We start from the raw sequence: 24,212 nt of genomic DNA, 5'->3' as shown, positions 1-24,212 counted from the left end.
TCCATCAGTCAGGCCGTAGTGGTCTCCCAGACGTTCTTGTGTCTTCCTAGACACTTTCATTCTTCATGCACTGACCGACATGCTCTCTCATGCTGGTCCTCCTTTACTAACATTTTGAACCTTTCTTAAGGTTCAGGTTAGAATTAGGTCTAGGTTAGGGTAAGGGTTGGGGCATCTAGCTGCGATGGTTAGGGTAAGGATGTAAGGTGTGTGTGTGTGTGTGTGTGTGGTGTGTGTGTGTGTGTGTGTTTGCTCTTGCCAAATCGCAGCTCAGCATACTGATCAATCTAATGTTCACATATTCCACAAAGAAAAACACTCTCACACCTTGTCGAGGGCATTTGAGGCTGTTAGTGTGTGAGCGCCAGAGAAGAAAGACCAGTGAGTGGACTGAATGGCGGCTGTATTCATCACGGGGTAACGGCTGGCACCAAACCAGAACACACTGCGAGAGTTGGCATTGTTGTTCTCATTCTGAAAGGCTCTTTAGACGAGATGAGCGGTGACACTAAGAGGTGCAGAGGTTTTTATGATTCAGTGACTGAACTCAACTCTTTGTGAGGTAGTGTGTGTGTCTTTATACGTGGGGACCATTGATTTAGTTTGTTTTGAAGGGCTTTGCTAAGGCTGGGAAAGGTTTTGGGAAAATCCAGAAGCCTGGGCGTGAGTGTATAGCATACCACTTGTGCCAAAATGTATACTGCAAAAACACAGAGTAAAAACTAGGCTATATTTTGTATAACATTGAGTAAATGACAAATATGTTACTCTCCTGTTTTGTTCACCCATCATTGTCTAAAACCTAAATCAATCAATCAATCAATCAATCAATCAATCAATCAATCAAATTTTATTTAAAGTGAAAAATCACCATTAAACATGGTCTCAGTGCACTTTACAATTAAAGGAACACAGAAATAACAGACAGCAACAAAACAATTGAACAGCATTAAAGCAGTAATAATAAACAATTCAAAACCAGCAACATAACAGAATAAGTGAAAAGGCCTGTTTGTGAAGGACGCAGAAAGGATGGTATGTTATGGTTGGCTGTAGTATAATGAGTAGAGGTAGGTCTTCAATCTAGATTTAAAAATGTCAATTGTGTGAGCTTCTTTAACATTTAGTTGGTGGCCATTTGAAAGATGAGGGGCACGGTAGGAGAATGCTCTACAACCAACTGATTTTTTGTTTACTAGGAGAATGACCAAAGACCAGCATCAAGGGCATGGAGAGTGTGTACCGGTGTACAGTATATGGTGTAATAAGCTCAGATAAATAAGGTGGTGCGAGTCCATGCAGGGCCTTACATGTTAAAGGTTCTATGACATGGTGCTCTTTGGATGCCTTTAGGCCTTAGTGGTCCCCTAATACTGTATCTGAAGTCTCTTTCCCGAAATTCTGCCTTGGTGCAGAATTACAGCCACTAGAGCTAAGGTGGAGGGTGGGGGTGTGGCCTTGACCAACTGCCGTGCTTCGCTTGTTTTCAAGCCATAAGGCTCGTTCGAGATGAGCCAGATCTGCGCAGAATCGATCACCGGCAATCGGCGCCCAATGCATGCCGGTTAGATTTGTGTCCGACTTGATCCCGACTTGCTCTGACGTCATGCACACGTGGGCAACGATAATCTCACGAGACCAAGGCGGTCGCAGTTCTGAGACGCAGGTAGCGCAGTTGCTTTTCACCAACTGCAAGAGCCAGGCGGACGCAGGCGGACCCAGTGCATGCTGGGAAACGCCGGCCTCTCAGCTGATCGAACAGCTGATTGGTTCAGAATCGACTCAACATGATGACGTTTAATATAAACTTTTTATTGATTTGGAATCGGACGGATTTTAACTGCGATTTGTCTGATTTTAAAGGCTTATTCTGTACAGAACACATGTTGTGTGTCATTTTGTCTGAAGAAGACCCAATTGGGTCGAAACGTTGTATTTTATTAAATATGGGAGTTTAAAGCAGTGTTGCGGACATTACATTCTTTTTGTTTGAAATACTTTCATTTGTCCTGCATCTGCCAGAAAGTGGGATGTGCACACAGTTACTTTTATAAATGTTATTCTGTACAGAACACATGTTGTGTGGCTGATAGTTATGTTTAGAAGTCAGAGAGACTAAATCTGTTCAGATTACGGATCACCTACAGTGTGTTGGTAATTAAAATCAGCAACAGATCACATGTAGAGAATTTTGACAGCTACTCTTTCATAATAAAATCAACTGGAGACTGTGTAGGAGCTGATATATGGGTCTGATAACATTTTATTAAATCGGAATCGGACCCGAACGGACCACAGTGTTTGTGTCACTTCCTGTTCAGCCTGAAGGCTGCTGGAGTCAGCTGGAAAACTGTCCGACTTGAGAGCGGACTTTTGTCACCGCCCCCGTCTGCTGCCACCTGCTCTCGTCAACTTTACAGGCGAGGCGCAGTTCATCTCGAACGAGCCTAACATGTGTCTGTCTTTCTCATGGGCGGGTCAAATTCTCTGGGTGGGCAAAGCAGAGAAAGGGGAGGTAACATTGACCTTATGACCTCATAAGGAGCAGATTCCAGATCGGCCCATCTGAGCTTTCATCTGAGTAGGCAGAGCAGGATACCCAGGGCTCGGTTTACACCTATCGCCATTTCTAGCCACTGGCAGGCTGGGGGAACTCATATTAATGTTAAAAAAACCTCATAAAGTGAAATTTTCATGCCATGGGACCTTTTAAAAAAGAACCTTAAAGTCAGCTTTTTTGACATAAAGTAAAAGGTAGATTAGGGATTGGCCTGTAATTGTTAAGAACTTGTGGGTCAGTATTTGTTTTTTTAAGCAGCGGTTTAATAACAGTGGTTTTAAAAGCTGAAGCGACCGGACCCCCAGAATGCCAGAGTGAACTTATAATAGCGCACATTTTAAATCACCAGAAGAGAACTTAAAAGAATGTAATGTGTCAGGTTTAGACACTGTCTGTTGATGAGGAACAGCAGTTAGGTTTGATAATAGTGCAAACTGAGTTGAGTACACCCTGTTATCTCTATCTCTAATCCGAATGGAAATTTTAAACATATCACTAGGGCTGATTTCACATTGAGAAGTGCTTTGTGAGGGACAGTTGATGGGATGAGATGAGAGTCAGAAGATTGTATGTGATTGCACAGCAAGCTCATTTCGTATATATTCAGTTTACTATGAGAAAGAAAAGCAGCCAATCCATTTGAGAAGCTAGGGTCAAAAAGTTTGACATTGTTTCTTGAAAAAAAATGACTAATTAGTTAGAAAAAAAACAGCTGATGTAAAAGTACAGGTATTGGCTTTGTTACTGACGGAAAGAAGATGATTTTCTTTTTTATGAAGTGTCACATTAATCCAGCAGTGGATGGGCGAGTCCCTGATAAATTAATGTAGGACCAATACTTTTCTCTGCTGACAGTAAGTTGTACTCTTATTACCTCTGTTCCTCATCATGGGCAGAACTACAATCAGAGAGTATGGAAGGGACTTGAAACTAAACAGCTCATACCATTTGGTATCATTATAGGCAGTTTTTAGTTTAAGTGTCCACATTCTCTCGTCGGTCTAAATTTATGAGAACACTTCGGGAAACGGCAGAAGTGCAGGGAACAGTATCCAGCTAGTTCTGTGATTATCCAGAGAACATTAGGTAACAAAATGTAGCATGTATCATTTGCCACCCACTGCTCCTCTTTTAGGAGGGTGAGTCAGAAAGTCAGAGAGACAAACATGGCAAGGCAGAAAACTGTGCTGTTGAGCATCCAGAGACCAAAATGGACCAAAATGCTTTAGAGCATTCGGGCAAAGTGCTGCTCTCCTGTATGGACTTTAGCCTGCTACCAACTGTGGCTAGAGCAAGGCGATAATGCAATATTACTGATTATTGTAATTCAGTAGAATAATATAATGATGATATGATCATACAAATTTTATCCTGCAAATTTCTGTCATCCAAATGAACGATTCTGAGTAAATTGCGGCTAAAAACGAACAAAATTAGTAGAAAGAAAACTGATTTTGGCAGCAGTACTATTGTGATATTAATTTCAACCATATTTTACTAGCTGTGGTTAGCCTACAATTCGAAATTACATAGAATATAACATAATTTTTCATAGATAAGCAACCAGTCTGTAGAACCAAACAAGGTGTATTTTTGGCAGCATCTTACCAATCAAACCAGAACACGCTGTTTGAGGCCAAAACATCGATCCAGCATTTGGACCTGATGACTCATTTACTGAGTCACGGCCATCAGGGTCCTCAGTGTTAAAGTGAGCTAGCTGCTATTAATAGCCTGAACAGTATCAGTCTCACCGGCCTATTGTCCCCAGGCCAAAAACAAGGCTCTACTCTTTCCTCGGACCCCGTGCCGGGTCTTTGTGTGACTCTCTGTCTGTCACACAGACCAAAGGAGGAGATATCAGGTTGCTCAACTGCTTGTAGCACTGGTGTCTGTGGACCAAGATTGTGCGCGTGTGCGTGCGTGCATGCTTGCATTTGTATGACGAAATGAGCTCCACACAGAGGTAGTCTGTACTCTGGAGACAGAAAGACAGATAGATAAGGGGGGGGGGGGAAACAGGGCACCTACAAACACAAGGCTGCACAAACAGAGTGAGAAACAAACCAACAGAAAAATTTAGTGTTTTGCTCGTCACTTCATTTTTTAAAGTTGTTTAACTAATGATGCTGCGGGACGGTTTATCTTGTTTGTGTGAGGAAGAGAAGCAGGCTAACAGGATATCTGAATACTAAGACTTCACAGATTTCTCTGCTTTGTGGAGTTTATTTGATTTGACAAATATGTCTCTCTCCTCCAGGCATTTATGTGTTCACCATACTTTGCCTTTAGCTAAGTTGTGAAGTGATACAGATTCACAGAAAATACACACTATTTACATTGAGTTCAGCAGTCAGTTGAGCGCTTTGAGCACAACGAGCCAAATGCCATTGTTGATTTTGGGGTGAACAGTCCATTGTATAATTTTTTTTTTTTTTTTAAATATCCACTGAACTGCCCTTTTAAGTTAAAATGCCAACATGCTGCTACAAGCACCATGATCATCATCATCTGGATGAAATCTCAACATCCTAGCTGAAACTGGGATTCAGTTATCTCACTGGATTCTTCCCTCTGGGCACTTCATCTCTGCTACATCATTATCTGACAGCTATATGTGGACGTTTCTCTGTCTATTTCCAGCTTGTACCCCAAGTGCCCACGTGAGCCATGTTGCATTCAACATCATCTTAAGAAAAAAGGTTGAAATTAGACAGGCTGCTGCTGCTAAATATAGACACAGTGATACAAGATGTTTTAATAGTAGGAGAAGCTGATTAGATAACTCAGCCATAGGACTGTCTAGTTTTTTTCCTGGAAACATACATTTTTCTAGAAGGCAAAAGTGGCCTTTAAAACTTTAAACCTGTGGTGCAATCCTCATGTAAGTAGTGACTTCTGCTTGTGATACTCTCTATGACTTTTAAACAGCTGTCAGTCTGAAATGCCTTAAAGGTAGACCTCTTACTTCAGGTAGAAAATATGCACAAACACCTAACGGAAAGTGACAAGAGTCGTGTTTTGTGACACCTGCCTGAGGAAGGCAAAACGTGAAGCAGTAACGGTTGCGGTATGTTTGCAGATGAGTGGTGACAGGTAGGCCAGAGCAGTTGAGACATGTTAGTGCAGGCTTTGAATGCTGCTCGTCCACATCACACATGGCAAGCTTCACCAGCAGGGCCTTCTTTGTCCTGCAGTGCATAATGCTGCTCTGCACTCTAATTAACCTTTCTGTTGAAATGCTTTGGGTGTTAATTGAGTTCATAGAATGTTTTTCTTGTTCAATGATGGATTACTGACCCTGATCCTGAATCGGTCACTCTGCAGCCAAATATTGTTAATAGATTTGTATGTAATGGATATGTGCGTTTGTCTTTTCTCCAGGAGTGTCATCCCGTGTCCCGGAGATCATGGCGGCCGGCACTCACTCCCCCGGAGGGCCCAACGGCATAATCCGGAGTCAGTCTTTTGCCGGCTTCAGCACGCTACAGGAACGACGCTCTCGGTAAGTCTTTAAAACTGTGTTCCACTGCTACTCATATCTGAAATGACAATTGAGGTCAGGGTGGCAAATTGATCTTCCACAGCCAATATTATTATTATATTATTAATAGTATTATATTCTCAGAAACAGTATTGATTTCGTAGGTGAAGCTCTTTAAGAAAATATGTTAATGATCACTATTTTACCAACATTTAAGGAGGGTCCTCCAATAAATAGTTTGCAGTAGATCAGGCATCAAAGAGTCGTTTTATCATTGGATGGTATTCTTAAAGGGGATGTAATCCCACGCTCCCATTTTGTAACTCAGGCTTTCTGCCAAAAGTGTGAATTCATCATTGGGGTTATTTTCTCAGACTTTATAAACGTTCTCCAAAGAGGACATTATATAACTATTTTTACAGGTGGGGTTTTACTCCTCCTGACAAGTACACTGACCTTCATTTGTAAAATAAACCTCCATTAGGATCTGATTGATGTTAACTTACGTATATTTTTAAACAGCTTCTAGTGCACCTGTTATCCGTTTGTTGTAATGAGTTTAGTTTATTCTTTCAGCAGAAACTCCCTTCTTGTATTATTCAGTGATACAGTTGTCACTTAGTCTTTCTCAGGATTCATTACAGCAGAAATCTTCTAGGTTATTTGCTGTTTTGCATTGTGATGAATATGGACATCAGCATCTGTGCTTTTCATGTAATCAACTGACCTGTAGGGCTAAGGACAATAAGACAAAGTAAGTAAATCTTACATAAATTGACATGACGTAAAATCTTCTGATTTAAGAGCAGTAACCATATAAATTTCACTGGCAGTCATTCACCTATATAACATACATACATAACACCTGGTGAATTGATGTACAATCAGTGATTTTGTAGGATGATGTTCATGTTCAAGCCCTGAGACAGGGTTTTAATAAAAGGGCAGCAACTCACTTCTTGGAAACTATTCTTGTTGAGTATATGCCCTGCATACCCCTTCAGAACAGACACTCTTAGCATCAACACAATTTGTAAAAAAAAGTCTGAGAAAACCTTTATTTGCTTGCCACGTTGGTTATAAAATGTCACTTTTAGAAATCTATCACTTTAACGAGACCTAGATTAGGACATCACTGCACACAAAGAAGATATTTACGGACTCCATAATCTGGTGCCAACCTTCTAGATGTTTAGCGAGCCACAGCAAGTCTCAAAATCCCGTAGAGGAACTAAATTCTTCAGGGATGATCAGCACTCTATTGCACAACCAAACATCGAACTCAGTTTCCTGATGGTTGTTTCATTTATAGCCTGAAGTTAGAGATCACTAAAGTTCTTGAGAGATTTTATCCGTGTTCCTTCCTCTTTGACTTATCCGTGACAGCTTGCACTCAATCATCACAAGACAAAGCTTTCTTACACTCACAGAAATATCTCTTACGATCTTTCGGCTGTCGTCGCCTGGTCCTCTGCAGCAGCCCCTGGTCCTGCTGAGAGAACCTATTTGAAGATGCTGTTTCTCTCTGCTCAGACAGTGAATGGGGTAATTGGTTGGAATGACTCGAGTGTGTGGGCGACTGACAGCGACTGACAAGTTACCATTCTGATAATGAGCGAGGTGGAAAGCTGCAGAGATGTGGCTTCTGAGTGTGTTAGTTTTGTTCAGCAAGGACTTTTCATGTGTGTACCCATGTACATGTTTGTGTGCATTTATGCATCATACTGACATTGCAGTTTGTGTCCCAATTATAAGTCAGTATGGAATTGTGTTAGCATCAATGCATATGTGTGTTTCTGTGTGTGTGTCCCTGCCAAGAGACCCTTCTACGCTACAGCTTGGGTGACCCCAAGGCTACACAGCACTCTCATTCAACGGTGCCCTACATTCAGAAGCTTAGCTTAACTTGTGCAGCAAGACGTGGCACGTTCCAACTTGTCGAGCACTGGAATTGGTTGATGCTGTGTCCCTGAGATGACTCTGGGATCGTTTCATTAAGTCTATGGAAATGGCATTTGTCAGCTAAATCTGTAATGGTGTAAAAAGCAGAAAAAAATGTGCATGAGTGGGTAAGATGAGTGTGACCTAAACTGGGTTAATGTGAGGAGAGAGAGGATTGATGTGAGGTGGCTGGCTATACTTTGGATAAAAATTTGCTTTTTTCTTTATTTGAGCATAGAAACTACGCTAGAAAACTAGGGTATCAGACTGTTGGTCAGAAAAACAAGATATGAAAACGTCACCATTGGCTCTGAGAGGTTGAGATGTGATGATTTTTCTCTGTTGTGATGATGTTTTATAGTCCAAATGATTAATTAATAAATCCACAATAACATCAGAAGATACATTTATAATTACAATAACCTTTAGTTGCAACCTTTTTGTACACACATAATATCATTTAACGGAGCTTGTGTCGCTGCCTTTTATACAAATATACCAACCTATAAACTCTGTTATTTATTGCTGTGAGTGTGATTGTGCCTTGTGTTTGTAAGTTTAGCAGAAGATAAATGGCAGCCTTACAGGTCAAACACAGAAAGAAGGGGGTGGGAAGCTCATGTTTGCATGTGCTCACAGATATGTGCGCACACTTGTGATTTAGCACACCCCTGTGATTGATGAGGACGTTCTGAAGTTATGCTGTAAGTTTTCATGTTTGAACTGTTTTTGCTGAAAGATATGTAAATGTGTCAGTCCTGTGTGACTTAGTTATCTCTGTGTTTCCAGACTTGACTAGCCCTTTCCATCAGACAGATAAGATAAATGTATGCTGAGACTGGCCCAATGGCAAGTTCAGGATGCTGTAAAATAATACAGAAATCTCATCTACTGCTATATTATTATACTGTAGGGAGCTCCAGCCCTGGTTATCTGAAATACTGTGGAAATCCCATGTTTAATATTTAATATGAGATGTAATGTTGTGTCTGTGTGTCTGCATCACCCTCAGACAAAATTGTCCTCCCCCCCCCAACAGACCTGTGTACTCCTGTTGTCCTGTTATTGTTCTTTGTCTTACTTCATTTGGGTCATAATCATGCTCTAACTTTTGGACTTACTACTCTTCTTGTATCCTGCTATTGCTTATATGAAACTTTTGATAACATTGTGAATTGCAATGTGTTTTTCCATCATTGCATAGACGATTAAGAAAATGTCTGCACACAGGGGACCCTCTATTGCACTCACTTGTGTGTGTGTGTGTGTGTGTGTGTGTGTGTGTGTGTGTGTGTGTGTGTGTGTGTGTGTGTGTGTGTGTGTGTGTGTGTGTGTGTGTGTGTGTGTGTGTGTGTGTGTGTGTGTGTTTGTGTGTTTGTGTGTGTAGGTGTAACTCTTTCATGGGGAACTCAGCGGTGCAGAAGAAGCCTCTGTCCAAGCCAAAGAAGCCCCACCTGTCCGGACACAAAGGAGGCAGCAGCTCCAAAGAGCCACAGCCCAAAAGACTTGAGGAAGTCTACAATGCACTCAAACAAGGCCTGGAGTGAGTGACCCAAACACTGATATACACACTTATACTGTGTACACACACTTTACTCAGTCAAGCACTGCAAATGTCTTTGCCTTCAATACATAAACTAATCAACTGTTCCAAAATAACCATTTATTATTAAGTTAGTAAGACATCTGTGAGTTTCAGTCCATAAATGTTTATAATCTATTTCTTAATGTGTACATTTATAACCTGTTTGAGCCTTTTTATAATTCCCTCGAAGTACTGGCAGACACAAGTGGTTTTCTTGCTACAGGTTTATTTGAAGCTTTTTCTCCAAATCCACAGTGAAAACTAAACACACAGTATAACGAGAAAATAAAGACCACATTAGCTTAATATGAACATACAGTGACATGTGCAAGCATGTAAAATAACGGTCACCAAAGTAAAATACCGACACAAAACAACATACCTCGTTGGCTGCATGCTGTACACAATGGAATAGAGGTTTCCTTAAATCGCTGACATCCGCTATAACAAACTTTTATCAGAGCGTTAAATTGTCCGTGCTTTGCTTGCTGTTAGCTTGCTGACTCTCTCACTCACGAGCGACCCAGAAGGCTTTGTGTGTAGACTTCAAAATAAAAGCACTTTACTCTTACCAAATAAAATCACTAAATAATACTAAATGCAATTTATATAATTCTAATGTAATTGCGACAATTACACTTTTTAAATGTTTTACGCTGCTTGTATTTGCATACCTAAATATTTATATACCAATGTGTTTCCCTTTTTGTCCGGTAGTGAGTATCTTGAAGTTCATCAAACAGAGCTGGACAAACTGATGTCTCTGATGAAGGACATGAAGAGGAACTCTCGCCTGGTGAGATGCCACCGTGCACAGTTTTATTTTTCATTTTAATGATAATAAATCACATACAATAATAATGACATGACTTTCGCATCACGGATTCACACACGGCAAACATATTTTGATTTGATACAATACACACACACACACACACACACACACGCACACACACACACACACACGGTACACACACAGCGTCTAGGCTGCTACTGGTAAGGGTGTTTAACCGGATCTTTTTTGATGCCAGACAACTACAGCCTGCTTTGCATTTCTTAAGCAGCCTCAGCTGTGCCGTCCTTTGGTACTAACTGTGTGATTGTGTGTCTGTGTGTGTGTTTTTTTTCTCTCCAGGGAGTGCTGTACGATCTTGACAAGGTGAGTTGATTGAGGGGAGGGTCTGCTGTAACCACCGCTCCAAGTTTGGAGTGTGCTGGGGGGAATCTTTGATGTAAAAAAAAGAGATGAAGGAAGCAGAAGAAACTGCTAAAGGCAGAAGAAAAGCGGGAGGACGGATGGAGTGGAGAAGTGAGGGGCTGAAGGGATTGAGGAATAATGCAGGAAAAAGGATGAAAGAGAGAGAAAGTTTGTGATGATGGGACAGGAGAGACGGCTTGAGAAGGATTAGCTGTAAGATTTTTGCGTATAAAAAACAATGGATACCATTTAGTTAAACATGTTGCCATCTTGTGACATACATTTAATGATCATTAATGATTACCAATGTCACTTTTTTGGACATATCCTGTCATATGGACATACAAATCATCATGTTTACAGCTTTAAACCAGATGGTGTGCTGTATCTGTCTTTCTGCAGCAAATCAAAACCATTGAGCGATACATGAGACGTCTGGAGTTTCACATGAGCAAGGTAAGAACTGATGTGATAGATAGATATTAGCCAATGCTTTACATATATCCATCATAGGACAAGTTGTCATAGGACAAGTTGTCAAGATTTCACATCTCAATACCTGCTTTCACTTTAAGCCTCTCCACATAACGCCCACAGTGACTCAGTCACGCTCCACTGACTTTGCAAAGTTGGCTTCAGGTAGGATTTATGTTGCCAGGTTAAGGTGGTATTCCTGTTCTTCTCTAGTTTATGTGTTGATGTATTAGAGAAGTTTCCCACTGTTTTAATGGCTGAGGCAACAGGTTGTCAGGTAGGGAAACTATTTTTCCTATATCCTCTTTTGTAGTCTTCTCCCAGGTTGCCAGTTGGGGACAAGAATCCCCTGCAAGATTGCACAGCTCTGTGACTTTTCTTCCACATCCCCTTTTGTAGTTCTGTAATAGTCTCCCTCGCTGTGCTCAAATCAGGCAGGACAGCAGGCAATCAGAATACGCACACCCAAACAACAGCGCAGCTCCAAAGGTAACCATGGTTACCTGAAGATGGAGCCTTTGAAGTCCTGAGGAGCACAGAGGAGCCAGCTATTGGGTGACCTTAACCCTTTATGTTCACATAAACATCCTGACAGACTATAAAAGCTCACCTTCAGATGTCCAATAGCATGTACAGAACAAAATGAAAGAAGACAAGACCCAGCAAATTTGACAAATGTGTGGCCGTGTGTCTGAAGGTTGAAGACAACAGTGAATCTGGGTCAGAGCAGCTACTAGTAGGGTCCTTTTTAAATAAGAATAATGAGAGGAGGGAGATAGAGGCAACATAGAAAAAAAAGAAAGAAAAAAGGTCTGAGAGTCATGTGAAAATAGGCGATGGTTTCTCAGAAACTCAGGAAATATATCTGCCTGCATACTCCACTTTGACTACTACTTTGTCACAGGATGCAGTTAAAACAAACACACACTCAAAGCCTTCCCACTTAGCATCCAACATTACTCTGAAGCTCTTCTGATCTTTCAGACTCTGTAAAAATAGATTTGAATGCATTTGCAAATATTTGAAGAAGTGACTGATTTATCTTGTCAGACAGGGGGGGGGGGGAAGCCTCAAAAAGTCAAAGCGTAACTAAAAGTAAGTTAAATCTAGCACTCCCTGTGCTCTTTAATTCTAAATATGTACCAATGGTACTTCGCCCCACCGTTTCATCGGCTGTCTGAATTTGTGCGGGTTATTGGATGGAAATGAAATAGTTTAAGTAAATTATTTTTGCATATTCTTTGTCATTATTTAAACTTATCAGTTTCTAGTTTCTCCTCTGGTGTTTCTGTGTAAACAGTATGATTTACTATTATTTGACGGCAAGATTTAGTATTGTAGTGTAGTACATGTCCTGAGTATAATCCGTTAAGTAGGGAATGGAAGAGAGGAAATGCATACTGGATTCATGGATAAAACTAATGCCAATGCCAAGTCAACTATCAGTGCTTGATGCCCTGTTTCTGCCCTACAAATAGCTATTGGCTTTACACACACACACACACACACACACACACACACACACACACACACACACACACACACACACACACACACACACACACACACACACACACACACACACACAAAGTGCTGGTCTCATCCTTGTGTAAAGAGTTGTGAACTGATGTGTTACTTACAGTATGTTGATAATTAGCCTTTGACAGAGTTCTAATACTATGTGTTTATTCAGTTGTCAGGTCTATCAGTTACTTTCACACAGATAAGTGTACTGTATATCTATCAGTTAGGAAAGCCAGTTGTGTTTGTGGGTAATATGTTTTTTTCGAGCCAGACCAATCTGTGATATTAGCTTATTGCAGGTATATCATATCAGTGTATGTGTCGGCGGCCGATGTCGAGCATTATTAAGCTTTCAGCTGAGTAAACAAAACATTGTCAGACACATACAGTATGAATAAAAGTAGTACCAGAAAAAAGCAGCATGTGTACTCATGTCATCTCAGAACTGGACAATGAAAAAAAGATCTTCACAGTTATATATTCAGCAGCCGTGAGCTACAGTAAGAGTTTGTCAGTATTTGTGCTAAGGAGCAGGTGTCTCTCTTTGTGCTGGACAGCTGCCGTGAGGCATGATTTAACAATCATCCATTAGCGTGCGTGCGTGCGTGTGTGTGTGTGTGTGTGTGTGTGTGTGTGTGTGTGTGTCTCACATCAGCCCTGTCTTTTGTTCCTGCTCATATTGCTGGCTGCCTGCAGATGTCTGAGCCGTAATTGGCACACATAGAGGAAGCAGGTGGCCCAATACAACCCTTATGATGTCCTGCATGGGATAGGGTCTATGGTGTGTGTTAGCCGCTAGTTTCAGCAGGGCATCATTAAAGAGATGAGTGACAGAGATTGAAGATGAGAATAGCGGCTGCCAGGCGCCTCCTCTTCCCCCAAGAGAGAGAGAAATTGTGTGTTTCTGTGTTAATCATGTGCCAAGTTCAATCCAGAATGAGTGTAAATACTTTCCATGTGATTATTTTTTTAAAGGGCCTCTTTGCTTTCCCCTCTTCCCTTGATTGCTAATCTAGCCACCACACACACACACACACACACACACACACACACACACACACACACACACACACACACACACACACACAAACACACACAGTTCCCCAGAGATGGGCTTGTGTGTTTGCTGATGTGGCCCGCCTGTTTTAATCTGCTTATAATCATTCGCCCTCTGTGTGTGTGTGTGTGTGTGTGTGTGTGTGTGTGTGTGTGTGTGTGTGTGTGTGTGTGTGTGTGTGTGTGTGTGTGTGTGTGTGTGTGTGTGTGTGTGTGTGTGTGTGTGTGTGTGTGTGTGTGTGTGTGTGTGTGTGTGTGTGTGTGTGTGTGTGTGTGTGTGTGTGTGTGTGTGTACCTCATATCCTACAATCCAGGATAATGGACATATCTTAAGAGGATTCCTGCCATATCCTTAGGATTCTCTGCTCATATTTTAAATCCCACAGTTTAAAGTCAGATATACAGTAGATACCGATACAATCCTTTAAAACCCCCAGTGATACTAAACACCACTATATTTACCTCTGACTGCTCTGTCAAAACCACCAAACAAGTATTATTATTATTTAGTCATTTTATTCGGATTAGCTCGGGAGGGACTTAAAATAAGAAATTAAAATGGATATTTCACCCTTCATAAAGGTGAACATGATATTATCCTCACCCCCGGCATAATTAATTCCACAATAAAGATTTCCCCGTAATCCCTCACAATGTCTCTGAGCCATTCAGGGTTTGTCACCCCACTGAGCTTAAATTAATACAGGGACTGTCCAATAGAGGACTCAATGTAGAATACATTTACATTAATGTGTTCACGTCTGGTAAGAGTTAATTAAGAAGGTTCAGATGTTTTTTTATGGGATGAATTTTAAAGCAGGTTAGATTTTTGTGTAGAAATAGCCCTTTAAATGACCACAGTGGTGTTAAATTTTGTGACCAATACAAATCCATTATATATGTTAGGAAGGTTATGGATATGAAGTTGTATATAGATCCATCCTTTGCGGTTATTTTCTTGATTCATTTTTTAATCATTTGGTCTAAAAATGTCATATAGCAATAGTAGTCAATATAGTAAAAAGTGTCTATTAAAATTCCCAGGAGCCCATGTTGACATGTTTACACTGCTTGTTTGTCCAAATAAGAGTCCAAAACCCCAACTATTCAGTTTGTTATCATGGAAAATATTGACATTCAAAAAGCTGGAACCAGTGAATTTTTGGCATTTCTGTCTATAACTTGACTGAAACCATTAACTGATTATTTAAATTGTTGCTGATCAATTTTCTAATGAATATAAAACGTATTCCACCTATTTTTTTTGTTTGATGTTGTTGCTACGTGACGTTTTAGATCCATCTGAACAATTTCTTCATTAAAACAAAAACTTGGGAAGAAACGGAGAGAAAATATTAAATATACAGTCAGGAACAGTAAGATACAAGCTGTATGCCAGCTATATTATATAATACATGTTTTTTTATTACACATTTTAGCCATCTGCCTGTGTTGAGGTTTCTGTCTTGTCTTTAGCTTGTGTTTTGCCTTTTCTATTTTTCTGGGGTGAAATGCGCCCAAGGCACAGCAATATGCTGATGGCCATCCTCTAGAGTGGAGCTCGGCTGAACTTCACAAGGACATTTCCTTGAAGGTAGCGAGGGGCTATTGTAATTGGGGACAATATGAGCTTAATTAGCTGATAATGATATGATTACTGATTGCCTGAGAAGTATGATGGCTATTCATCAGCCCCAGTTTGTAATGAACCAATTTCGTCACACATGATTTTCTCCGATAGAATAAGTCATTGTAGTCGTCTACTCATTTATGTCAATACAATAATATAATATTTCTTGACTTAATGAGTGCAAACGTTGACTTGGATGAATTTGTTTCTTTTGACTTCAGCTCAGCTTCATCAACAACCTTGTTTTGTTGTAAACAAATGTGTTTTAAAGCTGTTGATTGTCTGCTCTGAATCAGCTCTATGTGAATCTAAGAGCTGAGAATAACCGTTGTGGTTGGAGGGTATTTTATAGCTGGCTCAGCTGCTGCAGCCCTGCCGCATACACCACATACCACAGACAGACAGACGGGGCTGGGTCCCAGTTGGGGGTGTGGGGTGCTGAGGGGGCAGGTTGGTTTGTGGTGGAGTTGGTGGAATTGGGGTGTGTGCTTTCTGTATGTATTTGTGCCCAGCTAAGTTAATATAACATCATCAGACATTACCTATTCTCTTGAACAGAAACCTCCCTCTTTCACTTTTTACCATAAACCCTTGTGTGCCCACCCACCACAACATGCTCTGTATACACATGTAAACATGTCCACATAAACAGTCACAGGGTCTGCTCACACAAACTGTACGGTTCAGACACAATGATACACAAACTAACACTCAGAGAAGCTGTTAGGACAGCAGGAGTCAGAATGGCCCATTTTCTCTCACTTCTCCCTAATGAGTACCATAAAGAGCGCAAGGCATCAATATTTCAGTGCTCTCGTCAGGCAAGCTGCAATATTTCCCTTTGATGAGGCTCACCAGAGGTGTTTTGTTTTGCCCGGCTGCCACTCCGATCATATGTGAATTTGGGAAGGCAGGAAATAAGACCGACAGGATCCTGAAAATCTGGACTGCTGGTAAATTGTGGTTTCTGGTAGAAATTACTTTGAGTGACTCAGCAAAAGTGCATTTTTGTATCTGTTTAAGGAGAATTAATTAACTTTTACTTTGATTTGGGAGATCATAATTTGAACTTAATGTAGTTTGATAATAAATTGTACGTATTTTAGCCATGCTAACAGCATGGGATGAATTAGATATGGCACCACTTTGGTCCAGACTAAAATCAATCAACTACTATAAGATGGATTGCCATGATATTTTGCAGAGACATTCATTCATTCATGGATCCTGCTGATTTTGGTGATCCCCTGACTTTTCCACTAGCACCACCATGAGATTCACATGTGGTTCTGAATGACATCTGGCTTACCACTTCGATACAATTTTATGTGGAAAATCCTTAAATATGCTAAAATAAAGGGATGAGAAGACAAGAAAACATACAGAAAATGCTAAATAACAATGAGTAATTAAGAACAATAAACAGTAAAATGGGTAGAATTATAAAAGTACATTGTAAAAAAACAGGAACAAAGCCTACAGAGTTCAGACCACACAAGCTCCATCACCTTTGGCTTTCCATAAAAGTACATTTCTGACCGTTGGGTTCAATAAAACTATTGCTGTGATTCACATCATCTTATCACGATGAATTCATTCTAGTTGAAACTCCCAAGATTTCAGCTCACAGTAAGGCAGCAGGATGTTGATGCAGTCGTTCTCTCTCCCTGTGGGTTTGAGTTAGATGAGGCTGCTCCTGCAAACTGAAGTCGGGCAGACGCCTCCAAATGAGCTCTAAACGCCGTCTGTTGTTCCCCCGCTTTGGGAGTGTCCCACTGGGGTCGTAGACTTGAACAGCATAGACGTCTGCCACTGGAGAATACAGTTATACTGATACATGCCAGCTGTATCTGCTCCGTTCAGGACTCTCTTCTGCTCAGTTTATCTGGTTGTTTCTTTCTTGCCTTGTCTCTCTTGATGACTGTCCTTCTGTCTACATCTGTCTTACTCTTTAATTTATTTACCTATCAACCCTTTTATTGTCTCTACCTTTGCAACCTCTTACATACTATGACTTTTTAAAATAATATTTTTATGACATGCTATACTTTGGCTTTTTTATCACTTTTTTCGACATACTATACTATGGCTTTTTATCACTTGTGAACACATCTAGAATAATTTAGATGACAGTTGGAGGGATATTTTGATGATTTTTAATGTATAGAGGTTTTTAAACTTTAAACTGTGTGTGTGTGTGTGTGTGTGTGTGTGTGTGTGTGTGTGTGTGTGTGTGTGTGTGTGTGTGTGTGTCTGTGTCTGTGTCTGTGTCCGTGTCCGTGTCCGTGTCCAATAGCCATTTGTAGGGCAGGCACAGGGCATCAAGCGCTGATAGTTGACTTGGCATTATCCGTGAATCCAGCAAAAAGACCATGGCAGAGAAAGGAAAAAGGGCTGGAAAAGAGGGTGAAAGAATGAATGGACGGAAGTGGCCCGTGAGTGTGTGTGTACATGAACGTAACAGTTTGCATGCGTATGAATGCACGCTTGTCCTTGTGGAACAGTTATTAAAGACGGAGGGTCTGTGTGTGCTTTCAGGTGGACGAGCTGTACGAGGCCTTTTGCATCCAGAGCCGTCTGAGGGAAGGTGCTAGCCGTATGAAGCAAGCCTTCTCCTCCTCTCCCTCCACTAAAGGCACCAAGGAGAGCATCGCAGAGGTCAACCGTCGCTACAAAGAATACACTGAGGTAGTGGCGTAGAGCATCAACTTCAGTGTTTGGGGAAGCCAGAATCAGCTAATTCTTCTGAGGAGTTTTGCATGAAAATGCTTATTAACCTTGTCAAAGTCATGAATAATGGGGTGTATGGGCAATGATCTAATAACTTGTCAGACAAGTTGACTTTTGAGGAGAGACGAATAAATTATGCATTGTGTTATGTAAATATAACGATTCTGTATGCATTAAACATCAGCTTACAGCTGACAACACCCACAATATACCTAAATATCAAATACAGATTACTGCTTGCATTGTCATTTGTAAACACTGACATGTATTGTCACATACTTATAGTATTACCTTTTAAATCTCAGTAACACACACACACACACACACCTGTCTTCATCTGTCCTGAGGGCTTACACCAGTCATCCGGCCTCTTCTGCAGTTTAGTATTGACTGTCTTTATCAAAATCTCTCGAGATAACTTGATCACTATTGTTGTTCTTGCCTTGTGTTACAAAGGGCTGTTTATGTGATCATTATCTCTCTCTCTCTCTCTCTCTCTCTCTCTCTCTCTCTCTCTCTCTCTCTCTCTCAGAACATGAGCACGTTCGAGAGCGAACTGGAGAACCTGCTCGGGGAGTTTCATATCAAAATGAAGGGTGAGAGACAAGTAAACCCACTCGCATACCAATATTGATTTCTGCAATAAAAGAAAAGTTTTTGGTGATAAGCTAGCAACTAATTAACCTATCATGTATACTGTAGTGAAGACAATGAACACCTACATTGTAAATCACCCAGCTAAATACTAAAGTCACCTAAACAAACAGGTTACTTAGCTTGGCTTTTCTGTCCATATCTTGTCCAAATTTGTGTGTTTTTTTTTTTTAGATTTTCTTTTAACAATTTCCTCTCTCTCTGACAGGTTTGGCAGGCTTTGCTAGGCTCTGTCCTGGAGACCAGTATGAGGCAAGTTCTTCTTTTTATTATGTAACACAGTGCTGTTAAAAATAACTTTACTTTCATATTAAAATCCATGTGTGAAATATTGCAAAACCATTAAGTCAAGAGAGATAGGACAGCACAATGTATACTTCAAGTTCAAGTAGAAAATGGAGTTTGATATTTTTATGCTGAGGCTATCAAAGTGCTGTCCTTTCTCTGGCTTCAGGATTACTTTTTTTCTTTTTTTACACTGCTTTCCCATTCCTTCCTTCCTTTAGATCTACATGCGGTATGGTCGCCAGCGGTGGAAGTTGAAGGGAAGGATTGAAGTGAACTCCAGACAGAGTTGGGATGGAGACGAGATGGTCTTCATGCCTCTCATCACTGACCTCATCAACATCAAGGTACTGTAGAAATCCAGATAAACTAACTTTGTGCCTCACCATGCAAGGCCAATAAATAACAATGTAGAAATCAGACCTTTAGCTTATATACAAGTTTGTTTCTCATTGCACAATATGAAGGGGCAGATTAGTGATGATTCTGATAGGTCATGACCATATTTAATTACAGCTAGTGTAAGAAAACAATTCATCAACTATCGCCTGCTTAATATCTTATTGTAAGAAGAACCTGTGTTATTGTTTTCTTGACCTGAGTAGTAAATATATGTTGTTCCTCAATCAGGTGACGGAGCTGAAGGGCCTGGCCAATCACATGCTGGTGGGCAGCGTGATCTGTGAGACGAAGGAGTTGTTTACTGCCATGCCTCAGGTGGTGGCTGTTGACGTCAACGACCTCGGGACCATCAAACTCAACCTGGAGGTCACGTGGTAGTAAGTTGACTCTTATATTTCAGCAAGCAGTCACTTTTTAAATCATGGCTTGCTATATTGTAGAGTGTTATGTATTTATTCAAATAGTTGGTTACTTCTTAATTCTCAAGGGGAAACTTCAGCAGAATAGTATCACTTGAGCCAACAAAGATATTCAAGGTTAGATATTGTGTCTACAATGAGAGATTGCATTATAGATAATGAGACAGATGCACCACTGGGAGTCTAAAATTATTTGATGATTTTGTTATGATTTCATGAGATTCATTTAATTTAATTTCATGCTCAGTTCACTCAAGTTTAACTGAATTGTCATTAGGGGGAGTATTTTCTTTCAGTTTATGAAATGGATAAACGTTGGGTTTTCAGTGTTTGAACCAGATATTTCTACAGAGCCTTTCAACACTAAGATTTTATCTCACGAGCGTGCTACTCAACAGTCATTCTTTGTATAGCTATTTGGATTCTTACAGTCAGTATCTCAATCACTGGTCTATATTGAACACCTACAGAAACTGTTATTAGTGTTCAGTCTGTTAATTCACTATTAGACTATTAATTCAGTCTGCATTACTTATGTTCTTTTGCCATCTGGTGGAACAACATGGTCATTACAAGTTATGGTAGTTAATTAAGCAATTAAATCCTCTTCTGTCACAAAACCCAAATGAATGAAATCACATACAGTAAGTGTAGGTAGGCATAGATAAAACTCATCACAATCAGCAATCACAATAAGTGTCTGGTTGTCATTCCCCCTTAAGCCCCTTTGATGTTGAGGACCTGACTCTGTCATCTGGTAACGTGAGTAAAGCTACCGCACTCCAAAGACGAGTGTCGGTCTACAGCCAGGGCACGCCGGAGACCCCAACTTTCCAGGATTCCTCCTTCTTTGTGAGTACAACACACAAACCTCGATTAGCTTCAGTAGCGTGGTGGGAAACAGTAGTTTGTGAGTTTTTGTAGAACTCAGAACAGTCGCCATCTAGGCTAAGAATAACATCTGAACTTTGTTTTAGACTTATCAGTGGGTTGAATTGTGGTGAAAGAGATGACATTTTGTCTTTTACACCTCGAAGTCCCTGCACACTAACCCGAGTCTGCACCCAATGATATTGTACACATTTTTCTGTTGATGCTTGATGCTTATGTTAGCAACGCCAGTGCTACCCCTAAACTAACCCTCAACCATTTCCCTGCTATCCTCTCTTTTGCATTTCCACATCAAAACCCCTTACCCACACTCTGTCCCACTTTACACGTTAATCCATCCGTCCTGCATCTCACTTACCTGCCCTCACTCGAATACCCAACACCTTGTCCTATTTGCCTGCGTGCGTTGTGTAAAGAAGTGGCGGCCATATCCTGTGGAGCGCCAGCGCCTCTCCTTCCTACACATGCTCCGAGACACCCTGCTAGAGAAGCTAAGGAGCAGTCGCTCGTTTGGTGACCTGGCCTCACTCCGGCCAAGGCCCAAATCCAGTCTGGAGGTCTATGTGAGTGTGTTGTGGCCCCTCAACCCTCCTAACCTGACTTTTGTGTGCCCCATACCCCATCGACGTGATGGGGATGTACTCTTCTGCTGGTGTGGACACACTTGGGTTTGTCCAGTTCCTTTCTGTGGCACTGCAGAATGCCATGTGTGAATGCATGTTTCTTTGCATGGGTTCTTGTTATGCTTTTCTATTCAGATTTGCCTTACTCTGATTCTATCTTGGTTGATCAGATCTGGTCACAAGAATTTAGAAAGAAAAGTGGATTTAGAATGGATTTTTTAAGTATGTCTGCCATCTCTTTTTTCCACTTGAGAGCGCTTTCTCTTGCACTCTTTTGTCTTACATGCACTGATTTCAAGCTATATCTTAATCTTCCATCTTTTTTTGTTACACATATTTACTGCCCTCACTCTCCTTTCAGTCCACTTTACCAGATGATGTCTTTGAGAACGGTGGCTGCGGCGTGGCCGAGTGCAAGCGTCTCTCCTTCACCTTCTCGGACACGTCTGGTTCCACGCCCAGCCCTGCCCCGAGCTCCCACTCCCCCGGCTTGTCCAACCCTGAGATCACAGTCACCCCTCCAGAAATTGACCCATCACCTATACAAATCCTCCCAACTAGGGAGGACTCCATTGCTGAGGAGCATTTAGTTGAGGAAGAGGAGGATGAGGAGTACGAAGAGGATGGGGAGACGGGTAGTAGAGGAAGTAGGGGCACCAGTGCCAGCCTTGCCAGTGATGAAGCTGAGGTGGCAGAGGACTCGGAGTGGGAGCGTACAGAGTCCCAGCGAAATTCTAGCTCCAACTGTGGTTCAGCTGCCCCATCCCTCTGCTCTGACGGCCACCTGTCTACAGTGGCTTCAGAGGATGTTTTCTTAGACCACGCTGACGAACTGAAACCCGTGGAACTGGACACAGAGGAGGCAGGCAGCCTGACCAGGCAGCTAGTGAAGAGGCTGACTTCTTCGGAAATTGTGCCGCCAAGTGGGAGCTCCACGGAAGGAGGAGGAAATCTGAGCTGGGCAGGAGAGGGGAGCAGGGCTTTCCTGGAGAGCAGCTTGGAGGAGGCCATCCACAGCCTACTGATGAGGCTGGAGTCTCTGACTCACCGCTGCCGAGAGCTGCAGGACCTGGAGCAGGAAGTGATGCGTCTGGAGGACCTGCTCAAGGTGACTGTCTCCCTTTCTAATATGTATGTTTACAAGATCTTATATGGGAAAGAACATATGAAGGAAACAAATACTGTAAGTACTTTCAGGAAATGTTACTTTCAACCAAATGTGTTATAATTATTTATTTATTTATTACTTTTGTCGACATACTATTCAATGACTGTTTTCAACATACTATAATATGGCTTTTTATAAAAAAATGTGTACATACTATACTATGATTTCTTATTACTTTTTTGTACATACTATACTATGACTTCTTATTACTTTTTTCAACATACTATTCTATGGCTTTTTTATCACTTTTTTCAACATACTATACCATGGCTTTTTTTGACATTCTATCCTATGGCTTTTTATCACTTTTTTCGACATACTATAATATGACTTTTTTCGACATACTATACTATGGCTTTTTTTAATCATTTTTTCGACATACTATACCATGACTTTCCTATCACCTTTGTCGTCATATACATTTTTTCAACATACTATCCTATAGCTTTTTATCACTTCTTTTGACATACTATTCTATGACTTTTTTTTATCACTTCTTTCGACGTACTATACTATGGCTTTTTATGACTTTTTCTCATACTATAGTACGACTTTTTTATCACTTCTTTCGACATACTATACTATGGGTTTTTATCACTTTTTTCAACACACTATACTATGACTTTTTGGCATACTATCCATCCTTTATGGACATACTAAGACTTTCTTATCACTTTTTTCGATCTACTATCCTATGGCTTTTTATCACTTTTATGGACATACAAAGACTTTCACTTTTTTCGTCATATTATACTATGGCTTTTTGGACATACTATAATATGACTTTTTTGGACAATACTATGACTTTTTTATCACTTTTTTCGACATACTATTCTATGACATTTTTGGACATACTCTACTATCACTTTTTATCACTTTTTTGGACATACAATACTATGGCTTTTTATCACTTTTTTTTTCGACATTATATACCATGGCTTTTTTCCACATACTATACTGGGTAGCTTGTGGCTGGAAAGTAAAATTGCTGTCTCATAACCACAAGGTTGGCTGTTAAATCCTAGGCTTCTCCAGCCATATTTAAAAGTGTACCTGTCTGTCTTTTTTTAAATACTATGCTATGGCTTTTTATCACTTTTTTGGACATACTATATTATGTTTTTTTTTTTTTTGACATACTATACCATGACTTTATCACTTTTTTTTGACATACTATACTATGGGTTTTTATCACATTTTTCGAAATACTATGCTATTACTTTTTATCACTTCTTTCGACATGCTATTCTATGACTTTTTTCGACATACTATTCTATGGCTTTTTTATCACTCTTTCCAACATACTATACTATGGCTTTTTTAATCACTTTTTTTCGACATAATATACAATTGGTTTTTTTTCCATATCCTATACAGAGTAACTTGTGGCTGCAAGGTAAAAATTGCTGTCTCTTAACCACAAGGTTGGCTGTTCAATCCCAGGCTTCTATTGCCACAAATGAAAGTGTAACTGTCTGTCTATTTTTAAATACTATGGCTTTTTTTTATCACTTTTTTCGACATACTATAACATGACTTTTTTCAAACATACTACACTATGGCTTTTTAATCACTTTTTCGACATACT

The 24,212-nt window shown here is 40.5% G+C and overlaps 1 protein-coding gene across 1 annotated transcript in view; it reads left to right on the top strand.

The window, feature by feature from the left end:
- The window catches only part of ripor2 (RHO family interacting cell polarization regulator 2), a 60,388-nt gene that overhangs the window by 25,595 nt on the left and 10,581 nt on the right, over window positions 1–24,212 (top strand). The window contains 13 exon segments of the mRNA XM_039820158.1: window positions 5,945–6,065; window positions 9,373–9,528; window positions 10,288–10,366; window positions 10,706–10,729; window positions 11,171–11,224; window positions 17,991–18,140; window positions 18,715–18,778; window positions 19,045–19,088; window positions 19,343–19,468; window positions 19,752–19,900; window positions 20,665–20,794; window positions 21,250–21,396; window positions 21,818–22,564. Of these exon segments, the coding sequence (XP_039676092.1) occupies window positions 5,945–6,065; window positions 9,373–9,528; window positions 10,288–10,366; window positions 10,706–10,729; window positions 11,171–11,224; window positions 17,991–18,140; window positions 18,715–18,778; window positions 19,045–19,088; window positions 19,343–19,468; window positions 19,752–19,900; window positions 20,665–20,794; window positions 21,250–21,396; window positions 21,818–22,564 (1,991 nt within the window).

This window comes from Perca fluviatilis, chromosome 13, assembly GCF_010015445.1.
Source record: "Perca fluviatilis chromosome 13, GENO_Pfluv_1.0, whole genome shotgun sequence".
Taxonomy (NCBI): domain Eukaryota; kingdom Metazoa; phylum Chordata; class Actinopteri; order Perciformes; family Percidae; genus Perca; species Perca fluviatilis.
Note: the sequence above shows the minus strand (reverse complement) of the source record. Positions and strands in the feature narration are given on the sequence as shown.